The sequence below is a fragment of the Dipteris shenzhenensis genome, chromosome 3 (assembly GCF_047967505.1).
Source record: "Dipteris shenzhenensis isolate YYH24624 ecotype China chromosome 3, Dip_SZ_1.0, whole genome shotgun sequence".
Taxonomy (NCBI): Eukaryota; Viridiplantae; Streptophyta; class Polypodiopsida; order Gleicheniales; family Dipteridaceae; genus Dipteris; species Dipteris shenzhenensis.
In genome coordinates, this window is record NC_141598.1 from 16632162 (window position 1) to 16655481 (window position 23320).

Below are 23320 nucleotides of genomic sequence, written 5' to 3' on the forward strand. Positions count from 1 at the left end.
AAAAAGAGGCAGGCTCGACTCAAGTGCCTTGATTGTGGATGATCGCAGTAGTAGACTATTATTTGGTTCAGTTCATAGTGGGAGTTGCTTGTCAGTGTTTAGTGCTGATGTTTAGTGGCAGAGATTGGAGATCCCACGGTGAGCATTATTGCTGGTCATTACGTGTGCTTGCAGAGAAATCGACTGGCTCAGAATATCTACCGAAGCGGTATTTTGGAGGACCTACTTGAGATAGTCCTTTATCAGGTTATGGAAGAAATCGCTCTGTATACGTAGGAGCAGCTAAGGCGACGGAGTTTGGTTTTCAAGCAGGTGCAGATGGCGAAGCAGTTGCATGGGTGATTGTCACGTAATCACAAAGGTTTGGTAAAGCGGCTATTCATGGTTTTCGCTAGCTTTTCTCTCTGCTAGAGCTGCTTTTCTAGTGCACTACATGGGTTCTAGCATTTCTCTATTAATTGCAACAAAACATTTGTAGGAAGGCTTTCAACTACTATGATCAGTAGCAGTCGTGGTGCTGAGGTTGAGGAATCCATAAGCATGCTTGCTTGTCCACTATGCCATTAAGTGCTGGATTGAAGGTGCCAGGCACACTTTGATCAACCACCGAAACTCTTACGTGCCTCCACTACGATTTTTGGCCAGAGGGGCGGAAATCCCCATGATATCGAGGAGGATTTCAGGTCATATTCGATGATGCTAAGTGTGTAGTCCGAGACATAGAGAATGACTATGCTTTGATGTTATCTGGCAATTTGTATCTTGGTCTTTTTCAGCTTGACATTTATGAGAAAAGATCTGTTCTTGCACTTTCAGTGAGCACTCCCACTACTGCGATGCAAAATGCGGAGTTATGGGTACATGAGCTATGGCAGCTTGATGACACTTCATAAGCATGCTATGGTTGATGCATTGCCTCCTTTGGAGTCACCTCCTCCTCATGCATGTGAGGGATGCATCCTTGGCAAGATGCATAGATTTCCTTTTAAGAAGGATGGTGCAGTAAGAGCTACTCGTAAATTGCAGCTCATACACAGTGATGTCTGCGGTCCCATGAGGACATCTGCTTTTGGTGGTTATCTCTATTATGTTACATTCATAGATGACTTCACCAATTATACTTGGGTCTATGTTTTACAGAAAAAATCAAAAGTGTTTATGCACTTTGTGGCTATGATTGAAAATGAGATAGGACTCAAGGTGCATACACTTCGCACTGACAGAGGGGGGGAGTACATGTCTCATGAAATTGAGGCATTTTTGAAGGAGAAAGGCATCACACATTAGCTTACAGTGAGGCTTACACCTCAGCAAAATGGCAAAGCTGAGCGCAAAGATCACACTCTCATGGAGATGGATAGATGCATGCTTACTAGTATGAGTTGCTTCACAGGTTTTGGCTCGAAGGGCTCATGTGTGCCAATTATGTTTTGAATGGGGCTCCCACAAAAGCTTTGAAGACAATCATTGCCTATGAGGCTTGACATGGGAGAAAGCCTTCAGTGGATCACTTCAGAGTTTTTGGTTGTGTTGCATATGCCCACGTGCCTATGGAGTTTCGACATAAGTTGTCAGATAAGGCACTTAAGTGTATTTTTGTTGGGTATAGTGCACAAAGCAAAGGCTATCGTCTCTACAGTCGTGCTTCTCACAAGATTTTTGTGAGTAGAGATGTTATTTTTTCAGAGAATTCAGCACATACACATGCTGAATTTACTATTCCTGCTTCGTCAGATGATGTTTTTGAGGGGATGCTTCCTATAGCTTTTGGTTCCCTTGCTAAGGCTCATGCTGAAAATTAGAATTTACAGCAATCTCCTCTTGATCCACATGCCCCGATTCAGCCACAGCAGCCACAGGCTGATTTTGTTTCTCCAAAGGGTGTGGATGAAGTTGTCAGGCAAGAGATTCAAGAGATACATGCAGCCAAAACAATTCCGAATTGGTTGCTACAGACTCTCAGGGAGAGTAGGCTTGAGGCACCTTTGCCTGGCAGGACTCGTAGTGCAGTAAGGCACGCAGGGGGGGCTCTTTTTGTTGAGACAACTTATGCAGGTACTCTTTTTGATGAAGAAGAACCTGACTCTTTTGAAGAAGCCAAGGATAACTTGCATTGGATGCATGCCATGCACAATGAATTGCAGTCCATTGAGAAAAATCAGACTTGGGATGTTGTGGATTTGCCACCAGGGAAGCATGCCATTGGTACCAAATGGTTTTTCAAAGTGAAAAGGAAGCTAGATGGGTCCATTGATAGGTACAAGGCAAGGCTGTTTGCCAAATCCTATGCATAGAAAAAGAGCATAGATTATGAGGAGACTTTTGCTCCTACATCCCGAATGACCACCATAAGGTCAGTTATTGCCATGGTTGCAAATTTTGTTTGGAGTGTCCATTAGTTGGACATAAAAACAGCTTTCCTTAATGGGGACTTGCAGGAAGAGGTTTATGTCAAACAACCTCTTGGATTTGAACTTTTTGGCAATGCACTTGAAGTTTGCAAGTTGAATAAAGCTTTTAATGGGATGAAACAAGCCCCACGTGCATGGTATGCTAAGATTGATGCATTTCTGGCAAGTTAAGGGGTTACATAATAGTCCCACGGAAAGCACTTTCTACATCAAGAAGGATGGGGGGGATATTTTGGTCATCATTGTTTATGTAGATGACATGCTGCTTATCTCGTCAAATGAGGAAATAATTATAGATTTCAAAGCTGAGTTGAAAGCTGAATTTGACACGACAGATTTAGGCATGTTAAATTTCTATTTGGATATCCAGTTCATACAAGACAAGCATGGCATTGTTATGTCTCAATCCAAGTATGTGCAAAAGCTCTTGGATAGGTTCAACATGCATGATTGTAAGCCTATAGCCACTCCCATGGAGCCAGGGCTGAAGCTTACGATGTATGATGCAGGTGAATCAGTGGATGTCACACTTTACAGCCAGGTTGTTGGATGCCTCATTTATTTGTGCAATACAAGGCTCAATATTCAGTATGCATTATCTCAGGTGAGAAGGTATATGCACAGCCCAAAGACATCTTCCGTTACTTGCAAGGCACAAAGTCTTATGGCTTGATGTTTCCTAGTGGGGGTGACTTGGAGATGCATGCTTACTGTGACTTAGGTTTGGCTGGAGACTATGATATCAGGCAGTCCACTAGTGGTAATTGTTTCTTTTTGGGCAAAGCTTGAATTTCTTGGCTAAGCACTTCCTCATGTGAAGCTGAGTACAGGGCAGCTTTCACAGCGACAGTTGAATGTGTTTGGCTGTGTCGTTTGTTTGCTGATCTTCATCTCTTATTGGAGGGTCCTTTTCCAATTCTCACTGAGAGTCAGAGTGCTATAGCAGTGGCAAAGAAAACCCTATGTTTCATGCTCGCACGAAGCACATTGAGGTTCATTATCATTATGTCAGAGAGAAGCTGCATGCATGGGAGATCAGTATGATCTCTGTGTCAACACATGGCAATGTTGTAGACATCTTCACCAAAGCACTTCCACGTGAGAAGTTTGAGGCATTTCGCAGTGCCCTAAACTTAGCTCCTTTTGGTGATTGATCACTACCTTGTACACTACATTGGCACTACAGGGGGGTGTTAGAATTATTGATATATTCTAGGCTGTGGCCAATGTAATGTAAATAGTAGGTTAGGGGCACTTTTCCCTTGAGGTTTTTTCCCCTAATCACAGGCCAATCCCTAACTACAGTTAGTGGATAGGATAAGGGTTTTGTCACTTAGACAAAACCCCACTTTCTTGTACTTTCTACTTCTTCTATTCAGATGTTCAGCAACTATGGTTGGAGGGGCCAGTACAAGCCCATAAATAGGGTTGTATGGCCAGCCAACCAGGTGGACCAGCAAGGTCAGCTGGTTTGGCGGCTGAGTCGATCCTAGGGGGTTGGTCCATTTGGAGGGCCTTGTGCCCTATAAAAGGGAGGCCCCTTGGCCTTATTTGAACATCACTTGGAGCAGCCCTCAGGACAGCAGACAGGAGCAACAAACGGGCAGCCTTGGGCCTACATTCAGGAGGGGAAGGTGACCTAGAAGAAGCTGCAGACTGAACTAGAGTGGCAGCTTACCTAGGCTGGTTTTACGGACAGCAATGTGGAAGGGATCCTTTGGACAGAGAGTCTACATATGATCAGTGGAGCACGTAGGCTTAGGATCTAGAGGTGCCCAGGCATATAGTAGGAGAACCTTTTTGGTCTTGTATCTTGTCCAGTTTGTGGATGGATGGAAATATATAAGAGTTGCTTCGATATTTGTCTTTGAGCACAGTCTATTTGCTAGTTTGCACACACATGAATGGTTCTGAAGTACACACATCTTTATGAAGCTTGATTCCATAGTGAAACGCTTCCGTGTGTAATTCTTGGGCTAATCTATCAGTCTTTTGCTGCGGGATACCCTCTGGAGGGATTTCATTTTTTTCTAACACCAGGCCCATCTAATCTCAGCAAGATCTCTTATTTCTTGCAACCTATATTGTTGATTTAGCATTGACAAGTCTGAAACTCACTTCGTTTAAGATAATAGATCCAAATTTCAAGAATTCTCAGTTGCTAGTAAAGACCTCTAGCTATAGTACCTCTAGAGTCGAGTTATTATAACACTATTAATACAAGGCAAAATCATGAAACACTTACCTGATGGTGTGAGTGCTTCACATGCTTTTAGGGAAGCTTGCAATCGATCCATAAAGTGAGTAACAATACTTATAATGCTGCCCTCCATATCGGATTTCCCGCAAGCAGCAAAGAGAGGATGAAGGGTTCTCACTATGGCTTGCATATCACTCCAAAGTGCATGATCCAAGCACATCCTTTGCACTTCCATGCTCTCTGGCTGAGTAGAGTCTGTGACACAAATGTTTGTCAAACAGATGCATGTATGGCAAGAGGAACTCCAACCACGTCTATGACAGAACTGTCTGTCAGAGGGCTGCATGTATGGCAAGAAGATGCTCCAATACAATGTGCATGTAGGCGAAGCGTGTGTTGGACGATCAAGAGTTACTATGCTCTCTGAGAATAGTGAATTGCCTTCAGCGTCTTCTTAAAGGAGGAGGTAGTTGTAGCATCTTGCAGGTAATTATTTAAATCAGAATTACCAAGGTTGTGACTTGAAGCTTCCTCCATACAGGCTGGGCAATGAGCACTTGCCACTGCAAGCAAATCGAAAACGGGCTGCTAACAAGAGAAACAGACGACACAAGGTTCAACGCTGGCTGTTGGCAGCTGCACACATGCTGACTGAGGGCACAAAGGTTGGCAGGCAGAAACGATGCACACAGGCTGGGCGGTGTCGAATGGCGTCATGGGTTGGAGAAGAGTGCCGTACAGTGTATGCGGGTCAATTTTAGCAAAGTACATGAAAACCTAATTTTTTGGGAGGGTACCTAAAAAGTTCCTGACATTTGTAATGTTTCTTAATTTGAGATAATGTGCTTCGATCCAACCATGCATTGGTGTATCACCAAACACAGAATTTGCCTCTGTAGGTAAAGGCTTTGTAATGTTTCTTAATTTGAGATAATGTGCTTCGATCCAACCATGCATTGGTGTACCACCAAACACAGAATTCGCCTCTGTAGGTAAAGGCTTTGAATATGAATAATAAGTTGGCAAGGGTTAGTGTCCATGTGCAGGTTTGGTTGGGTTGAGCATGCCCACACAAGTGCGCATGTATGCATTATATTCTGGTGATTCTAATCGTTCCTGCTGGGTATATAATGCCTTAATATTTTAAAAAGAAAAGTTCTTGGAGCTGAGAAACGAATTTTATTTATTCCATCTATTGTGACTTTCGTGAAGTGACATATGTGGTCTGCTCGTGTCTATGACACTCAGATTTGGGAGCTCGTCATTGATATATTTTTTCATTGTTTTGGTGTGCCTGTGAGCCTCTTTTGAGATCTCCATCCAAGGTGCAGGTGCAACTGGTGGTTTATGCTGAACCAAGTATTTATAGGGATCCACTTGCCCCTCCAGCTTGCTTCTCTAATTCTTGTTCTTGGATCTTCTGTATTGATCATGTGTCTCCACATGGCGGTTGTGTGATTGAATAGTTTTAGTTGTGGTTGCATCTCTTTCGTACCGTTATTAGATGCTAGCATGTGAAGTATGCTTTTCATGTCTTCTCTGTAAAAAAAAAGGTATGCTTTTCATGTTAAGAAGGAAGAAGTGAACATGGTAGTGTGTAATTAACTGTGTAAGTTCTAATGCTGACATGGATTTATTTACAAAACTTGCACGTGCAAGTAGGGATGTCATGAAACATTTTAAAATGCAGACTATATATCTTTGTTTCCAATTTTAATGTTCAAGAGAATAAGAGTAGGCTTATGTTATTCTACCATCTTAGTAGGCATACAAGTTGTTTTACAATGGTTGTCTTTGCATGCTTTTCATGTCTAGAAGGAAGAAGTGAACATGGTAGTGTGTAACTAAGTGTGTAAGCTCTAATGCTGACATGGATTTATTTACATAACTTGCACCTGCCAGTAGGAATGTCCTGATACATTTTAAAATGCAGACTATATATCTTTGCTTGCAATTTTAATGTTCAAGAGAATAAGTGTCGGCTTATTTTATTCTACCATCTTAGTAGGCATACAAGTTGTTCTACAATGGTTGTGGTTGATTTAAATTAATCAAACACATTCAATCAGGTATCTCTAATGCTAGCGTTTATCATAGCTGATAGAAACTTAGTATATTGGGCAGTGTAACCAAAAAACGCGTTTCTAGCAGGCAAAACACTTTAAAACGTTTCTAGACGAAACGTTTCGCCGAAACGGGTGAAACACCCAAGTACAGGGTGTCGCATGTATCTTGAGTCTTTTGAGAGTGCTCAATGTGTATATTGAGAGTTCTTTTGAGAGAGAGAGAGAGAATTTGAAGAAAATTATTTATCTTTCATATAAAATTCATATAAAATACAGTTTTAAAACCCGTTTCTAGACAAAACGCCTGGCAAAATCTAGAAACGTTTCTTGTCACATTGATACTGGGTCCATTTATTAACTTGAAAATCTTTCGACCTAGCCTTATTTTGTGAGTGAATGTAATGGAGGCCAAAAGCCAGCATCACTGATACCTCTCTTTGAGTACTTATAGCACCATTCGAGGACATATCCAACAAGTATCATGTGAACCTACAACTAGAGGCAGAAAATGTAAGCACACGCTCTTTGGGATTTAGTGGAACTCCTCAAAGTGTGCTCCACAGTCTTCGATTGCAAGGGAAGAAGCATCTTGACCTTTGGGTGGATGGAAACTTGTATCCTTTAGACCCTGCCACCCAAAAGAGTCCTCCTTTTCATACAGTGCATGATGTTGTTCGGTTTATTGGCAAGGGACATGCTGGATTGCTCGGTTATTGCAATCGATTGAACCATTCTCAGACATTGGCTATGCAAGCAAGCAAGGTGCAGAGAGCCCAAGCAAAAGATCTTGCACATTTGGGAAATATTACTATTGTGGCAATGCATAATAGTATGCAGGATCTCCAATTGCAAAACAAAGAACTCAGTGACAAAGCACATGCACTGGACTTGGAGCGACATGAATTGGAAGAATTAATTAAGAAGCTTGCTGAAAGCAAACAAGATTTGGAAAGGTCTATCTATGGCCAAGTTCAACGTGCTAATTGCAATCTATGGATGCATTGTCAACCAATAGTGGTGCCCGAAAGAGGAGAATACGGGCTGCAAGGTTAGTTCCCTAAATTTTCAATGAAATTCCTTGTCCCAAAATATTTGCGGTGTTGCATTCTTTCCACTTAGACTCATTTGTACTCTACTTTAGGAATTTCATGGAGGATGTGATGGGAACAATGGAAATGGATGACAGTGATCCTTCATATGTTCTAAGAAGTTTAATAAAGCCAAGTGATGTCATGGAAGTGTTGAAGGATCCTAGACAAAAAGGGCTACGTAAACAAGTTGCTAGAGAGGTAATGAAGGATTTCAAGGGCCTCGTCTAAGCAAAGGAGGTGATTGGAGCTTGTGATGCTGCTGGTGTAAGGCGTGAAGCTTATAACTCTGTTTTTAAAAATTTCAAGTCTGCTATGGAGAAAAAGTATAAGATATCTACAATGCCATTGCCAACACCGTGGTTTGTAAGGCTTGCACGTCAAGAAACAAACCAATGTGCTAGAGAAAAGCTTGGAGGATACCATTGTGTAAGTGGCACAATGACTTGGAAGAGTAAAAAGAAATCTGGCATTCAAAAGTTTGAGATGAATGCTTTCAATAATGTTTACGTGGATGTAGAGAATTGTAGAGAGCCATGGTCAAATTCTATGAGATGAGAGAAGAAGGTAAGAGAAATTCCCTCTTCACATTCAACTTTATTTCTTCTGATTTCTATATCCTTACTGAATTTCTCTTTCATTGTACAGATGGCAAGCTAGTATTTTTATAAAAATGGATGAAGCTTAGTTGGTAAAAGAGCATAAGCTAGAGAGGGTGAGCATTTGCTTAGACAAGGTCAAACAGATGAGCTTTATTATGAGAGATTCATGACAACATTGGGAGAATTCATATCATTGATGGTAGAAGCATGGGGGGAGTCACATATTACACATTACATGGTAATCCTCCTTAGGTTGAAAATTTGTGCTTTAAAGTTGAGTCAGTTTATGTTTCTACTACAATGTTTTTCTTTATAGCATATTCTTTACGCACATGCACCATGGCTTGTGGAGCAATGGGGCCCTCTGTCCATTTGGAATACTCAAGGAATGGAGAAATCACACTACAGAGCAAAGGCAACATACTTCAAGAATACAAGGCATGGGGGTGGTATCGCACGAAGCAATGCACTACATGAAATGTTTGATTGGTTTTATAAATGTCTAGAGGCCAGGACTCTCAAGTGCGATAAGGTAGAGGTCTCAAGTCTCACAAAAGCGGTTCAACATATCAAGAAGACAAGGAGATGTGTTGCTTGGAAGTCCTTAATAGGGAGTCAAGGGGTTGCGCTTTGGTTGCAATGTAGAGTCAGACAGGGGAGGCGTTGGGTCCTAAGAGAGCCCCAAATGTAAAATGTTTGATGAATAAAGTTAACACTATTTTGAGTCAATTATAGTTTCCAAAATTCACAAATTTGTTTGGAAATTGCAGAATTGCATGTGCGACATGGCAGGGCGGAGGGGTGAGTGGGTTGGGAGGGAGGGTGGTGAAGATTAAGTATTACCGAACAGGCGACAAAACACTGGGGGGGGAGAAGGTGCACTCAAAAAACCCTAATTTAAAAGAAAAACCCTAAAGTGCTTTAAAAAAGACTATATAAAGCACTTCAAAATCCTAAAATCCCTCATTTCTATGGCACGAGTTAAACAAACTACTAGACCCACTGGACGCCCTTTAGACGCTACCCGTTGTCCTCCTCAGAACGCCATGGACTCCGAACACACTGTAAGCCCCAGTGGCCAAGAGGGCAATGATCATCAAGGATCTGAAGGCGGTTCTCATCATCAGGAGTCCAAGTAATGCGAGTCCCCACCATTCGACTCTCATGGGGGATCCCAGGGATCTCAGCACCATGAGGAATCCGAGCACGATGAAGGATCCAAGCACGATCAGGGGTCCTCTCAATCCTTCCACACAACTAACCGTGGAAGTAGAGAGGTCTCCCAAGAGGGGCAAAATAGTTCAGTTAATCCTGATCAACTGCCTCTCCTTCCTCCGTGGGGTCCTGGCGTGGAGCATCTAGACGAACAAGGGGAGCAAGAAAGGCAAAGAGAGGAGATGGAGAGATTACAGGGGCCACAACAAGAGGAAGTATTTGGCGGGATCGCAGATATAATGAACCTTGGTCCCAATCCTCCAACCAAGCAGACCGCACGGAAGAGCACGATCAACCCTCTGTGCCTCGAGCTGATCAGATATGAGGAGCCTCTAGTACGAGCTGAGCAAGAGCCTCAGCCTGTTGTCTCACAACCTCGTGAAAGGAAAAGAGACCAAGGACAAAGCAGACCCCTAGGCGCGAGAAGCTACCTCGAATGACCCACCAGACACAGGAAGAGGAGTCTGAAGAGGTGGTTGCAAGGGAGGAGAGGCGAAAGAAGTTCAAAGCGGACAAGCGGCCATGGAGCCATGTCCAAAGGCTAGTGCAGGGTCCCCCAAAGATTACGACGTGCAAAAAATCAAGCGTGAAGGTACTTCAGGAGATCCGCAAGTTCCAAACCACTGTGGATAATCTCATTCCCCATGCATTTTTCCAGCGTGTTGTATGTGAAATAGCACAGCATTACAAGAGTGATGTGCGTTTCACTTTAGGCGCTATGGGAGCAATTCAGGAGGCAACGGAGCAGATGACAGTAGGTCTTTTTGAAGATGCGAACTTATGTGCTATCCATGCCAAAAGAGTAACAGTGATGGACAAGGACCTTGCACTCGCCAAGCGCATCTGCTCCAATCCCTCCCTTAGGCCCTAGATGTTGTTTAGGTTTATTTGGTGTAACCTGAATCATTTTGTAAATCTCTGTCCTTTGAGGCCAATGAATAAAAGATATCTTTATGTTCTATTACTGTTCCCATGTTTATACACGTTACGTGATGCTTTCCATCAGTTTATGCAAGTTCAGTGTGAATTTGAGTGGTCAAATGATGTTTTTTCACCGTGCGACAGAAGGCAAATGTGTTCGGCATCGCGCGGGGAGTCTAAAAATGGTAAAACCCGCTATGGCGCGTATGGGGCCTGCTTGGTCAAACAGGCCCCATATGCGCCATAGCGGGTTTTACCATTTTTGGACTCCCCGCGCGATGCCGAACACATTTGCCTTCTGTCGCGTAGTGAGATTCTTATTGGATTGCTAAAAAATGACCATTATAGCGCAAATATTTATCTGATCGCATGCTTTTGAACATAATAGTGAATGAAAATATTAATGCCAACAACAATTAAAGTTACAAAATACAATGACAGTATAAAATAAAATTTGAAAAGAACACAAAATGGGGCACTGTATAAAAAGTATAGCTGTATTCATATAAAATAAAATTTCTATACAATAACGCTTCAGAGTCTTTCTCTCTTCTCTAAAACACTGAGAACATCGGGCTTTGAATTCCCAAATACACTCCTAGCTCTAAACCTAGTCGATAGAGAGTCAATGCGATTGTCGTTGGCCAGGGACATGGTTGCTGCTGTCAATGCCATGCCTTGAAAATTGGTTTCAAAGGCATTGAGGGCAGCCATGCGGTTTACAAAAATGACCTTGTTAGCATTGTGATTGATGTCAGCATGACCAATCACTCTTGACAAGGCCTTGCACTTTAGGAGGTCATTAGTGCCATGTGGAGAAAACTTTTTGTGGATAACCACAAAGCGTCCTTTTGCTTGGCCAAGGTAATGTGCCAGTGAGTTATCTCGGCCGAAGCTACTGCGAACAAGGCGTTGCCGAGATGAGAATAGGTCAACCTCAAATGCCTCCTGCAACAGTCCAACATTACATTAGAATTCCATTAAAGCAAAAGTATACCAAGAGAGAAGAAATTCAAAGCTCATAGTTTCTTACCACTATGGAGTCATCATGCTCAATCCCTTCCTCTTTGTCAATGAGGATGGATGCAGAGGCCTCTTACTGTCTGGAGTGAGATGTGGAGGCTTCTTTTGGAACATCAGGTAGGTCGGAGTAGATTGATGGCTCTGCATCTTTGATTTGGGCCAGTGTTAAAGCAAGAACCTCTTCTATTGAATCATCTGCTCCCAAAAACCCAGGTTCTTGCATAGTTGTGTCCACCTCATATCCACACAGGATACCAAGAGCTTCATCCTCCCGGAGACCAAACATAACCTCTATGTTATGGAGAAAGAGGTATTGTTCTCCATCGACAAGAAGGGGAGCAAGAAACCATATCATTGTTGCGGGGTCAACAGAGGTGGTGCTCGAGGTGGATGGAATTTGAAGTAGAATGGGATTCAGGAGGTTGTTGGAGCACTTCCAGGGCTAATGCAGCTTCTCGCTCCTCAGCTTCTTCATCTATGGGCTTTTCATTGTAGATGTTGGGCTCATCTACAGAAATAAGAGGATCGAAAAGGGCAGGGGCAGGGTCAGCAGGGCTTGAGGTCGAGGCCTCCTCTTTCATTTGTTCCTCCTGGAGAAGGAAAATAAAGGTCATTTCCCAGGATAGGAACCTATTTCCTGTGTTTCCGACGACTCCACATGATGCTAGGAGGTCATTAGTGTCCACCTCCTTAAACCCTAGGGGTGTGAGCTGGGCTCGAAAGCGATCTAAATGCTTCACGAACCTGGGTTCTTGATTGAACAAGTACTTCAAATAATCAATGGGGATCCATCTTTTTGTAGACTCATCAAGTTGATATGCAAAACTCGCGATGTAGTCTTGCATGTACTTGATGAGGTCTTCAAAATCGTTTCGAGCTCCCAAGTAGGTGCCTAGGATATCTATGCTCTTATCAAAGACTGAAAATAACTTCTCCTCTCTATTAATTAATGGAGTATGGGAGATGAAATCGTGGAAGGCAGATCTAGCATAATCCATGGTAGTTTGGTAGCTAGGAGAACTATGGCTATGATAGTGAAACTTTGAAACTAAAGTAACTTTATAACCTATATATACCCAAATGTTCTAAATATAAAAAATAAAAAGAATTATAAATTTTTTGGAAAAAACTTGACATTGACATGAAACAAAACGATTCAAAACATCAAAATTAATTGCACTACTATTAATTGGAAAATGTCAAAATCCACAATTGTTCCACTCCATATTTTCTAGACAATCTTCAATATTGTAGGAGGGATAAAAGTGGCACTATGCACGAGCTTCTTTGCATGCTTTCCTACCTTTTCACCATTTAAGATAAAGTGAAAGGACTCAGACATGCCATCCTCCATGACCAATAGGTGTTCCTGCACGTCCCTGAGAGTCCACTGTGACGTGACAGTCACATTCTTGATATCTTCTAAATGAGAACCAATACATAAACTTACCCCTGTATTATCATCATCGTTAGAGTCAAGGGGGAGCCAATTGCCACCTGTTTTCTTCTAGCGCCTATATTGGAAAGCAAAATATAACATTTGGCAGGAGATGTGGTACTTGACAACCACATTGTCCTTACATACATGGCATTGAAACATATCACCCTTTTGTTCACCTGACCTGCTTTCCCAATTCGCCCCAAGTAATTCCTCAAGGGCATTCTCATGTAGGCACTTGCATGACCACATGGTTTTTGTTCTGTGCATCTGGATATTATGAAAACAAGAAACAAAAATGTGCAGAGGCATAAACCAAGACAACCTTACCCATTTAGAGCGAAATGTAAACTTCATGGCCATGCCCACATCCTTTGCAATCTTTTCCTTGTATGATTGCGTTGTTCTTGTGTCCACCATGCTGCAATCCATGTCTTCAAGTTGTGGTGTTGCAATGCATTGAAGATGGCCATAGCCTGATGCCGTCCTTGGAGTAATGTACTAGGCATTATACCAGTAGATATTTCTCTGTTTCTAAGCAGAGAACTTCTCTCTAGCATGCATTTGCCTTTCTAAATTCTCATGAATGGAAGTAAACTTACCTAAGAAGCACTTGACTGGTTTCCACTTCTCAAAGTTTGAAGGAAATACATCTGCTATGCACAAGTGCTATTTCAAAGTACAATTTCAAACCGACTCATTACACTGGTTTTATTTCAAAATACAATTGCAAGCTGACTCATTACACTTCAAAATCTTACACAAAATGAAGACTTATAATGCGATGGTATTGTCGATTGATTGCTTGATGGAGGAAGGCACATGTCCTTTCCCATGTAGATGTGTTGCATCTTTGCAAGCAATTCTTTCTTCCCAAGCTTGAACTTCATGATGCGGCCCTTCCATTCATGCAAAAGATCACCTCTTTTTCTCTTGGGAAGCTTATGCGGACCCTTGGCAGATCCTCTCATGACTATCCAATCATTCCAGATGTAGGTGCAAGGCACCCATTCACCCAGTGCATTTTTGCTCCTGTGGGACAGAGAGTACATGTATGGTCTCCTCACCATGCTTGTACGTAGGTCACAACAGCAATAGTGGACTAGAAAGTGCGGCTTGGAGGGAGAGAGCAGCTCTGATAGAGGGAGAAGGTATAGAGGGTGCAACTGAAGGTTGAGAGAAGCTCCAAGAGATGTTGTAGCTAGGAATGGAGGGAGAAAGAGTAGAGGGGGATGAGCAGCTGCTCCAGGAGGTGTTGTAGCTAGGAATGGAGGGAGAAAGAGCAGAGGGGGATGAGCAGCCACTACAGGAGTTACTGTAGCTAAGAATGGAGGAAGAAAGAGCAGAGGGGAATGAGTAGCTGCTGCTGTAGGAGGTGCTATAGCTAGGAACAGAGAGAGAATGAGCAGCTGCTACAGGAGGTGCTGGAGAGGGAGAAACACAGTGGACAAGAGCAAGAGGGGGCAGAGAAGATGCCAAATGAGTTCCCACGTTTGAAAAATGGAGGGAGAATGGAGCTGGACCAGAGAAGAGGAGGGGAGAGGCCTGTAACAAGTTGAGAGGGGGGAAAAATTCGCCCAGAAGGGCCCACCGCCTCTTGAATGACTTGTAGGTTTGTTTGGGGGAGGTGCATATGGGAGAAGGGTCGGGGATGGTTTGAGTGGTCCCCGGTGTAAGAGGAGTAGCCAATAGGGGCTGTTTGCAGCTCTGCCCACCCTCCACCTCAACATGGCATTGCCTCACAAAAAGGAGCACTCCCATTGGTACACCTCAAATACCTCACTAATCCCTTGAAATTAGGAAACACTAATTGGGGGCCCTTTGGAGACCCCAATTCTCCCTTAATGCATGACAGTCCACGAACCAATGGTTTTTTGACCGACCCGGAAGGATCCGAACAGTGGGTTGAATGAAGTCCAATGCTGAAGGCACGGACTGCCTCGCTAGACGCCAACATTGACAAACTGCCTCGGTTCAAATGAACTAGACGAACTGCCTCGCTTATTCCAGTCCCGGCTTGACCACCGAATTCCAGCTTTCTTCGGCCGCTTGCGAAGCTCCCCGACTTGCGAGATCCATTGCGATGCCACCAATTCATCCATGCCATTGATTTCCTCCATTGCGACATTAAAGTTTGTCGTCGTCGCACGATCCGCGTCCATTGCTTGTTGCAAAATCTTAGTCTAAGTTGTTAATTAATCTTTAGGTTAGTTTAGATCGAGTTAGTTGGGTTAGATTGAGTTAGTAGGTTTAGTTAGGGTTAGGTTAGCAAGTTAGTTTAGGTTGGGACTAGCTGGATTAGTTTTACTAGGATTAGGTCAAAAACTAACTTGGGTTAGCTTAGAATAACTAAGCATGCTAACGAATAGTGGGTTGAATGAAGTCCAATGCTGAAGGCACGGACTGCCTCGCTAGACGCCAACATTGACAAACTGCCTCGGTTCAAATGAATCAAATGAACTAGACGAACTGCCTCGCTTACTCCAGTCCCGGCTTGACCACCGAATTCCAGCTTTCTTCGGCCGCTTGCGAAGCTCCCCGACTTGCGAGATCCATTGCGATGCCACCAATTCATCCATGCCATTGATTTTCTCCATTGCGACATCAAAGTTTTTCGCCGTCGCACGATCCGCGTCCATTGCTTGTTGCAAAATCTCAGCCTAAGTTGTTAATTAATCTTTAGGTTAGTTTAGATCGAGTTAGTTGGGTTAGATTGAGTTAGTAGGTTTAGTTAGGGTTAGGTTAGCAAGTTAGTTTAGGTTGGGACTAGCTGGATTAGTTTTACTAGGGTTAGGTCAAAAACTAACTTGGGTTAGCTTAGAATAACTAAGCATGCTAACTACCCTAGTGGTCCTAGTTGGGTGTCCTTTATAACCTAGGAGACTTATGAACCCCCCAATCCCCCACACAATCCTCGCCCCCCCCCCGCCTCTTGAATGACTTGTAGGTTTGTTTGGGGGAGGTGCATATGGGAGAAGGGTCAAGCATGGGTTGACGGGGGGGGGGGGGGGGAGGGGGGATGGTTTGAGTGGTCCCCGGTATAAGAGGAGTAGCCAATAGGGGCTGTTTGCAGCTCTGCCCACCCTCCACCTCAACATGGCATTGCCTCACAAAAAGGAGCACTCCCATTGGTACACCTCAAATACCTCACTAATCCCTTGAAATTAGGAAACACTAATTGGGGGCCCTTTGGAGATCCCAATTCTCCCCTAATGCATAACAGCCCACGAACCAATGGTTTTTTGACCGACCCGGAAGGATCCGAATAGTGGGTTGAATGAAGTCCAATGCTGAAGGCACGGACTGCCTCGCTAGACGCCAACATTGACAAACTGCCTCGGTTCAAATGAATCAAATGAACTAGACGAACTGCCTCGCTTACTCCAGTCCCGGGTTGACCACCGAATTCCAGCTTTCTTCGGCCGCTTGCGAAGCTCCCCGACTTGCGAGATCCATTGCGATGCCACCAATTCATCCATGCCATTGATTTTCTCCATTGCGACATCAAAGTTTGTCGCCGTCGCACGATCCGCGTCCATTGCTTGTTGCAAAATCTCAGCCTAAGTTGTTAATTAATCTTTAGGTTAGTTTAGATCGAGTTAGTTGGGTTAGATTGAGTTAGTAGGTTTAGTTAGGGTTAGGTTAGCAAGTTAGTTTAGGTTGGGACTAGCTGGATTAGTTTTACTAGGGTTAGGTCAAAAACTAACTTGGGTTAGCTTAGAATAACTAAGCATGCTAACTACCCTAGTGGTCCTAGTTGGGTGTCCTTTATAACCTAGGAGACTTATGAACCCCCCAATCCCCCACACAATTCTCGCCCCCCAACCCCGCCCCCCCCCCCCGCCTCTTGAATGACTTGTAGGTTTGTTTGGGGGAGGTGCATATGGGAGAAGGGTCAAGCATGGGTTGACGGGGGGGGGGGGGGAGGGGGGATGGTTTGAGTGGTCCCCGGTATAAGAGGAGTAGCCAATAGGGGCTGTTTGTAGCTCTGCCCACCCTCCACCTCAACATGGCATTGCCTCACAAAAAGGAGCACTCCCATTGGTACACCTCAAATACCTCACTAATCCCTTGAAATTAGGAAACACTAATTGGGGGCCCTTTGGAGATCCCAATTCTCCCCTAATGCATAACAGCCCATGAACCAATGGTTTTTTGACCGACCCGGAAGGATCCGAATAGTGGGTTGAATGAAGTCCAATGCTGAAGGCACGGACTGCCTCGCTAGACGCCAACATTGACAAACTGCCTCGGTTCAAATGAATCAAATGAACTAGACGAACTGCCTCGCTTACTCCAGTCCCGGCTTGACCACCGAATTCCAGCTTTCTTCGGCCGCTTGCGAAGCTCCCCGACTTGCGAGATCCATTGCGATGCCACCAATTCATCCATGCCATTGATTTTCTCCATTGCGACATCAAAGTTTGTCGCCGTCGCACGATCCGCGTCCATTGCTTGTTGCAAAATCTCAGCCTAAGTTGTTAATTAATCTTTAGGTTAGTTTAGATCGAGTTAGTTGGGTTAGATTGAGTTAGTAGGTTTAGTTAGGGTTAGGTTAGCAAGTTAGTTTAGGTTGGGACTAGCTGGATTAGTTTTACTAGGGTTAGGTCAAGAACTAACTTGGGTTAGCTTAGAATAACTAAGCGTGCTAACTACCCTAGTGGTCCTAGTTGGGTGTCCTTTATAACCTAGGAGACTTATGAACCCCCCAATCCCCCACACAATCCTCGCCCCCCAACCCCTCCCCCCCCCCCCCCCCCCGGCCCACCCTTCCACCCCCCTTTTCACGTTCCCAAAAGAAAACAAAAAACAAAATGAGAGAGAAATTTTAAGGCCCCTTTTAAAGTCCTTTTCTAAACCCAATTCAGCCTATGTGGAACCCATTCATGGCCTCGTCTTCGGGCATTATCTTGAGCCTCTCCATCAATATTTTGAGCAGCCATATTCATCAGATTAGTACCAGAATTTCAGGCCTTGAAACCATCTTTACCAGCCCCTATAAAGCTGTTTTCAGCCACCTTTTCACCCACCTTCTAGGCGTCTCCATCACAGTTCAAGCGGTGAGATAGGCGAGAATTCACAGCCATCCAGCACACGTGCATGCATTTGGCACAGTTGAACAGCAACAAAGCTTTATTACATACGATGGGACAGTCAAATGCCTATGGAGGGCACATGGGGCAACATGCCTCTTGTTTTGGGCAGCTTATGCAGGGTTTTGAGCAGCACGCCTCTAGTTTTGGGAAACTTATGATGTGGCTTTGAGCAGTATGCAAAAAGCTTAGGGCAGCTTCAACCTAAGGAAGATTCACAGCCCAATGCAGTCCTTTTGATTGCCATCCACAATTTGTTGTATCCCATTACATTGGATGTGTTGCATCAACTATTTTCTCCTTCTGGGCTTATTGAGAAGATTGTCCTGCATCAGATTCCAGCTGGTCTCCAAGCTGAAATGTACTTTGCATCATGGGGTCGTGCATTGCAAGCACGAAACGCCTTGCATGGTCGGGATGTATATGATGGTGTTTGTAGCTTACATATTCAGCTGTTAAAATTGGCAGAAATATCCTTCTATGCTAAATGTGGGGATACAAATGCCTTAGAGCAGCCACCTGTTGTTGGAGCTATGATGCCTCGAGGAGTTATGACAAAGGCTAAGCAAGCCTATAAACATAGGCACCCAACATCTAAGGAGGATGCAGTTATGCCAATGCAGCCCAGCCATACTATTGCTCTTCCTAGTATGCAGCCAAATCATGCTTCAAAGCCATGGAAGATGCCTCAATATGAAAGACAAATTCTGGTTGTTTCGAGGCAATTACAGCTGCAAATACAAAAGGGTTTTGTGGGGATTGTTGGAGATATCATAGCCAAAGAGTGTGCTGATGTGATGTGTTGGTGTGTAGTACTAGGAGATCTAGTACTAGTTCATGTGTGAGTGCCACGTGTTACTATGGGACTTATCCCATATGAACTTGGTGCAAGTGTGTGAGTGTGTAGCCTATAAGGCTTGTACTTCACTTGTAAAAGGGGACAGCTAGGCATAAAGAAGTGTGCAAAGTAGGCTTCATGGAGACAAGCAATGGCTATGTGATTGTGGAGATCCTTGATGATGAGCATGCTAGATGGGATCAACGCTTACATGACCCAGGAGGGGCCACAACATCTAGGGCAAAGAACTATCCTACTTTTCCTTTTGACCCAAGTGGCTTGTATGTTGGAGCATGTTTATTCTACAGCAGAGTTTTGGAGTGTAACCGCCATCACTCGCAATTTGAGGACAAAATTATATTGAGTGGGGATGGTTGTAATGAAGGCGAAAAATTGGCCAAGTTAGTGGGGGTTAGGATTATTAGTAGTTGGGAGTGCTTGCAAGGAGTATTGTATAAGTACCCTCCTATCATGTGTAGTGTTCTCTCTCTCTCTCTCTCTCTCTCTCTCTCTCTCTCTCTCTCTCTCTCTCCTTCCTTCTCCCCCTCATTCTCTCTCCCTTCTGCTCTTCTATTCCCCTTTCTCCAATCTGCTTCTACCCCTTTTCTACAGTGAACAGAATAGGTTGAGGTGTTGATATGCCCCTGGATTTGTAAGTGTGTAATTCAACTGGTAGAGAAAAGGCTACAGGGTTTATCCATAGCTACAGTTGGAAACTGTGGTGTTGATTGGGATGAGGGCATTTGACACATGATAACCTCCTCTACTTGTTGTGTAAAGCAATTTCAGGCCATGCTTTCTGCAAACAGGTCGTTTATCTTGGAGCCCAAGCCAAGCTTGCCACAAATAGCTCAGGTGCCACTAAATTAGACACAATTGGTCTATATTGGCACTGGAGTGTCCCACTTTTAATACCTTGGGCTATTCACAGCCAGCCCTTGCAAAAATGGCATTAGCTGTGGAGTCCATCCCGTCAGTTCATCCTCTTGCAGCAATCAGCTAGATCAGCATCTGTTCCTTGCTGCTGTGCAACTAATTGACATGTCGTGAGCTGATCCCTCAGCCTTTAGGACTGCCAATTGTCAAGCTACGTACTGGATTGTTCAAGCCTGATGCCCATGATCCAAGTTTGTGAGGCTCAAGGACAACCAATGCTGCACATCCCATATTGTGAGCATATTGCTGTAGGGCCTCTGCTCAAGGGCTGCCTATTCAATCACGATTTTTCTTTGAGATCATCAGCTCGGGCTAATTGTCAATGCCAGATCAGATTTGTGTGTCTTCCCAGATTGCCAATGCCAAGCTTTTAATATTGAATTTAGAAGCCTTTTTATATCAGCAACCTATTGTAGGCTAAAAGCTACAGTAGCACTTCACCAGCCCAAAAGCCAGCCCACAACCAGTGGAGTGATGATCTTCCTATCCCTGTGGGATGATCGCTGCACCAAAAGACCTCTTCCCAGGATTTCCCTAGCTTTCGTGATTCATTCTCCAGGCCTCTAGATCAATTATGACAGCTGCAGCCTCTGCTCGGTACACCTTATCTTAGGCAGAACGTTTCAGCAAATGAGCACACTGCAAGCATATCACCTTCATATTCTGATGCTTCAACAAGAGACTTGCGCCTATAAATTCCAGGCTCTGCCTGACTATCAAGTATCACTTGGGCAGTTATCTCTGCCTCTAATTCAGATTTGCCAACAGCCAAGGCACACCTGAGATTTGCCTTATTCTGATAAATATGATCATCACATGCCCAGGACGATTCTATATCAGGTTTGCACACCCACGCCCTACTGGGATTATTCCTCAGCCTTGCACAGGTATGTACAGTCTCTAGCCTTTTCACTGAATCTAAAAGCCAAATCTTTCACCAGATTCTACCTTCTCAAGTTTCTTAGAAAGGTCATATGAGTCTTAAGGCTTGAGACACTGCGCATAGAGACAATAGGATAGGATGAACCTGTTCTTCCATGGCACTGATGGCGACATAAGCGTTGCTTTGCTTGCTAAGTGTTTAAAAAAAGAAAAGAATTCTTACCTCATTTTTCTTCTCTTTCATTTTCTCTTTTATTTTCTTTGTAGAACTTTGGACTTTAGAACAACAAAATTCTGAATTTGTACGATTGGATATATTCTAGTCTTACAAAGGTATACAAGAATCCAGCATTAAAGTGAGCAAGATCCCAACAACTACCTAGCATCACGTAAGATTCTTGCATAACTGAAGGGTGGCTCGGGTACTAGGTACTAATCTTGAGCAATGGTCCCTGACCTGGCAAAACAAACCAACAGCAACAGTCGTAAGGTAACTGGACCATAAGGGTTGAGCTGGCAAGCTCATCTCGCAGTCATCGGTTCAATCCTTTGAACTATCCCTGAGCTTGAGGCCTAGATTACCAAGGCAGCTAGGTCATGTCATGTCCCATAGCAAATGCCCCTTCCACCAGCGTACTATTACTTAGGCCAACAGGTCCTATGGTCTTTGGGAACTACTTTGTCTCAAGGCAGCCGTGAATCACCCCTTGGCTTGTATTTATAAGCCTAGCTCTGCTATCTTGAGCATCCAAATCCTATTTTGGGAGTTATGCATTAAAATAGCCTTATTTCTCTATGAAGCCTCATGTTTCTTAGATTAGCCTTGCTTTTACTGGATTAGTCAAGGGGATCTAAACCTCATCCATTCTAGCTCCAATCTCAACCTTAGGTTATTACTCATGCCAAGTTGGACTGCACTTTAACCTATGATTATCCAACCATAGTAAGAGCTTTGGTTAGTCATGTAACAGGCTGGCTGGAAAATCTTTTATTTTCAACTGAAGGGACTAAATCCTGCCGAATGTCTGAAGCTATCAGCAAAATCTAATAATGGTAAACATCATTCCCATGTAGTTTTCTGAAGAACCTTATTCTCTAACCATATTGGCTAATACTTGATTTACTCTCTTTCTTATTTTCAAGCAATGGCTGCACGCTACTGGTGATTGAAGATCCAAGTTTGTCAAAAGTTGCTTTCTGGAATTGGTTAGTGAATCTTGGAGCTCTCTCTAATATGATGGATTAGGCAATCCGTGCAACTAGAATATACGTGGGAGGATAAGGTGTGAGTTGCAGGGTGCGGTGTCTCTCTAGTAGGAATGAAGTCGGCCTTCTTGATCAGGAACGAAGTCGGCAGGAATGAATCAGTAAATTATTTCTAGGATGGCATCATGATCAAACCAGATCCAAGGTAAATTATCAACACAGTTCATACATAACAAGACTCTCCCACTATCTATGTGAAAATATCAATGGATATAGAGGTCCTAATTCTTCCTCTATCTCCTTTATTTATGTGGCATTCAAAGCAGTCTGACACATACCTGTGCATAGTACTAGCTGCTGAAATGTACTCTGATGAGCACATAGGTCTTCTCCATCCTGGAATATCTAGCAAGAAGTGTCATTACTCTCATAGAATTCTCTGTCAAAGCTTGACTACACAAGGCATACTTCTCCATTTCTCTTGATCAAGCCATATATACTTTATTGTATATCCAAAGTAGGTGTGGATTGTGGAGTGAGAGTCAGGATTAGCTGAGACCTTAACCCCATGGAGACATGTTGCTAATCACAACCACTCTTGGACAATAAACTATCTTCACACGGATCAATTTTACTTTTTGGAGGACATTCTCAACCACTGTGAAGCTCCAATATAATTGTTATGACTATGGTTGCTAAAGACATGGGCAGATGGACATGGGCCTGTGCATACTTGCGCTAGGGTGATTTGGGGCTCTATAAATAGGTAGCCTTGCCCTACCAGGAATCCCCGCTGCCATCGTCTATTGATGCCCAACCCATTGCATCCTTGGGCTCCGTGGGATTACTGATCCTGAGTCCCACTAGGCTCCCTTAAGACAACTCGTCTTGGGTTGCAGAATAACCATTGGGGCTGGAATGTTATTTGTTACTTGGTTAGTTTTCGTGCATGGTTTATGGTTTGAAGTTCGAAAGTTTGCTCCCATGTGAAGATTGCACATGCAGCATACTATGTATTTCTAATGGCTAATAGGGGAATGTCTTAACTTTTTACTGATTTATATAACTTAAATGTGGATTGTGATATGCATTGCTATAAATTTATCAGAAGTAAACCTGTAGAGTCTTTTTTGGTTGTTGACAGGGGGGGATGCCAGGAGCTGAAAGGCTACGTGATTGTGAGGCATTGAAAAAGTTACTAAGTGATCAAATTGATGGGAAGAGACCGCTTGGAGCAATTTGTGCATCTCCAGCTGTAGTCCTTGAAGCCATTGGGCTGTTGAAGGTCTGTTCTTACCTCTGTTTGGAAGCATTATGACTTATACTCCTGAAACCTGCCTTTCCTTTCCCTCTCACAAAACATCGTGTCACGATATTGGAAAAGTATTTTTTAATTCTGTC

At 43.6% G+C, this 23320-nt stretch overlaps 1 protein-coding gene across 1 annotated transcript in view; it reads left to right on the forward strand.

Annotated features, from left to right (window-relative positions):
• Positions 1-23320, forward strand: part of LOC147903442 (protein DJ-1 homolog A-like) — a 56400-nt gene that overhangs the window by 32352 nt on the left and 728 nt on the right. Inside the window, exon 7 of the mRNA XM_087398978.1 lies at positions 23064-23204. Coding sequence (XP_087255104.1) covers positions 23064-23204 — 141 coding nt within the window. The remainder of the gene's footprint in view (positions 1-23063; positions 23205-23320) is intronic.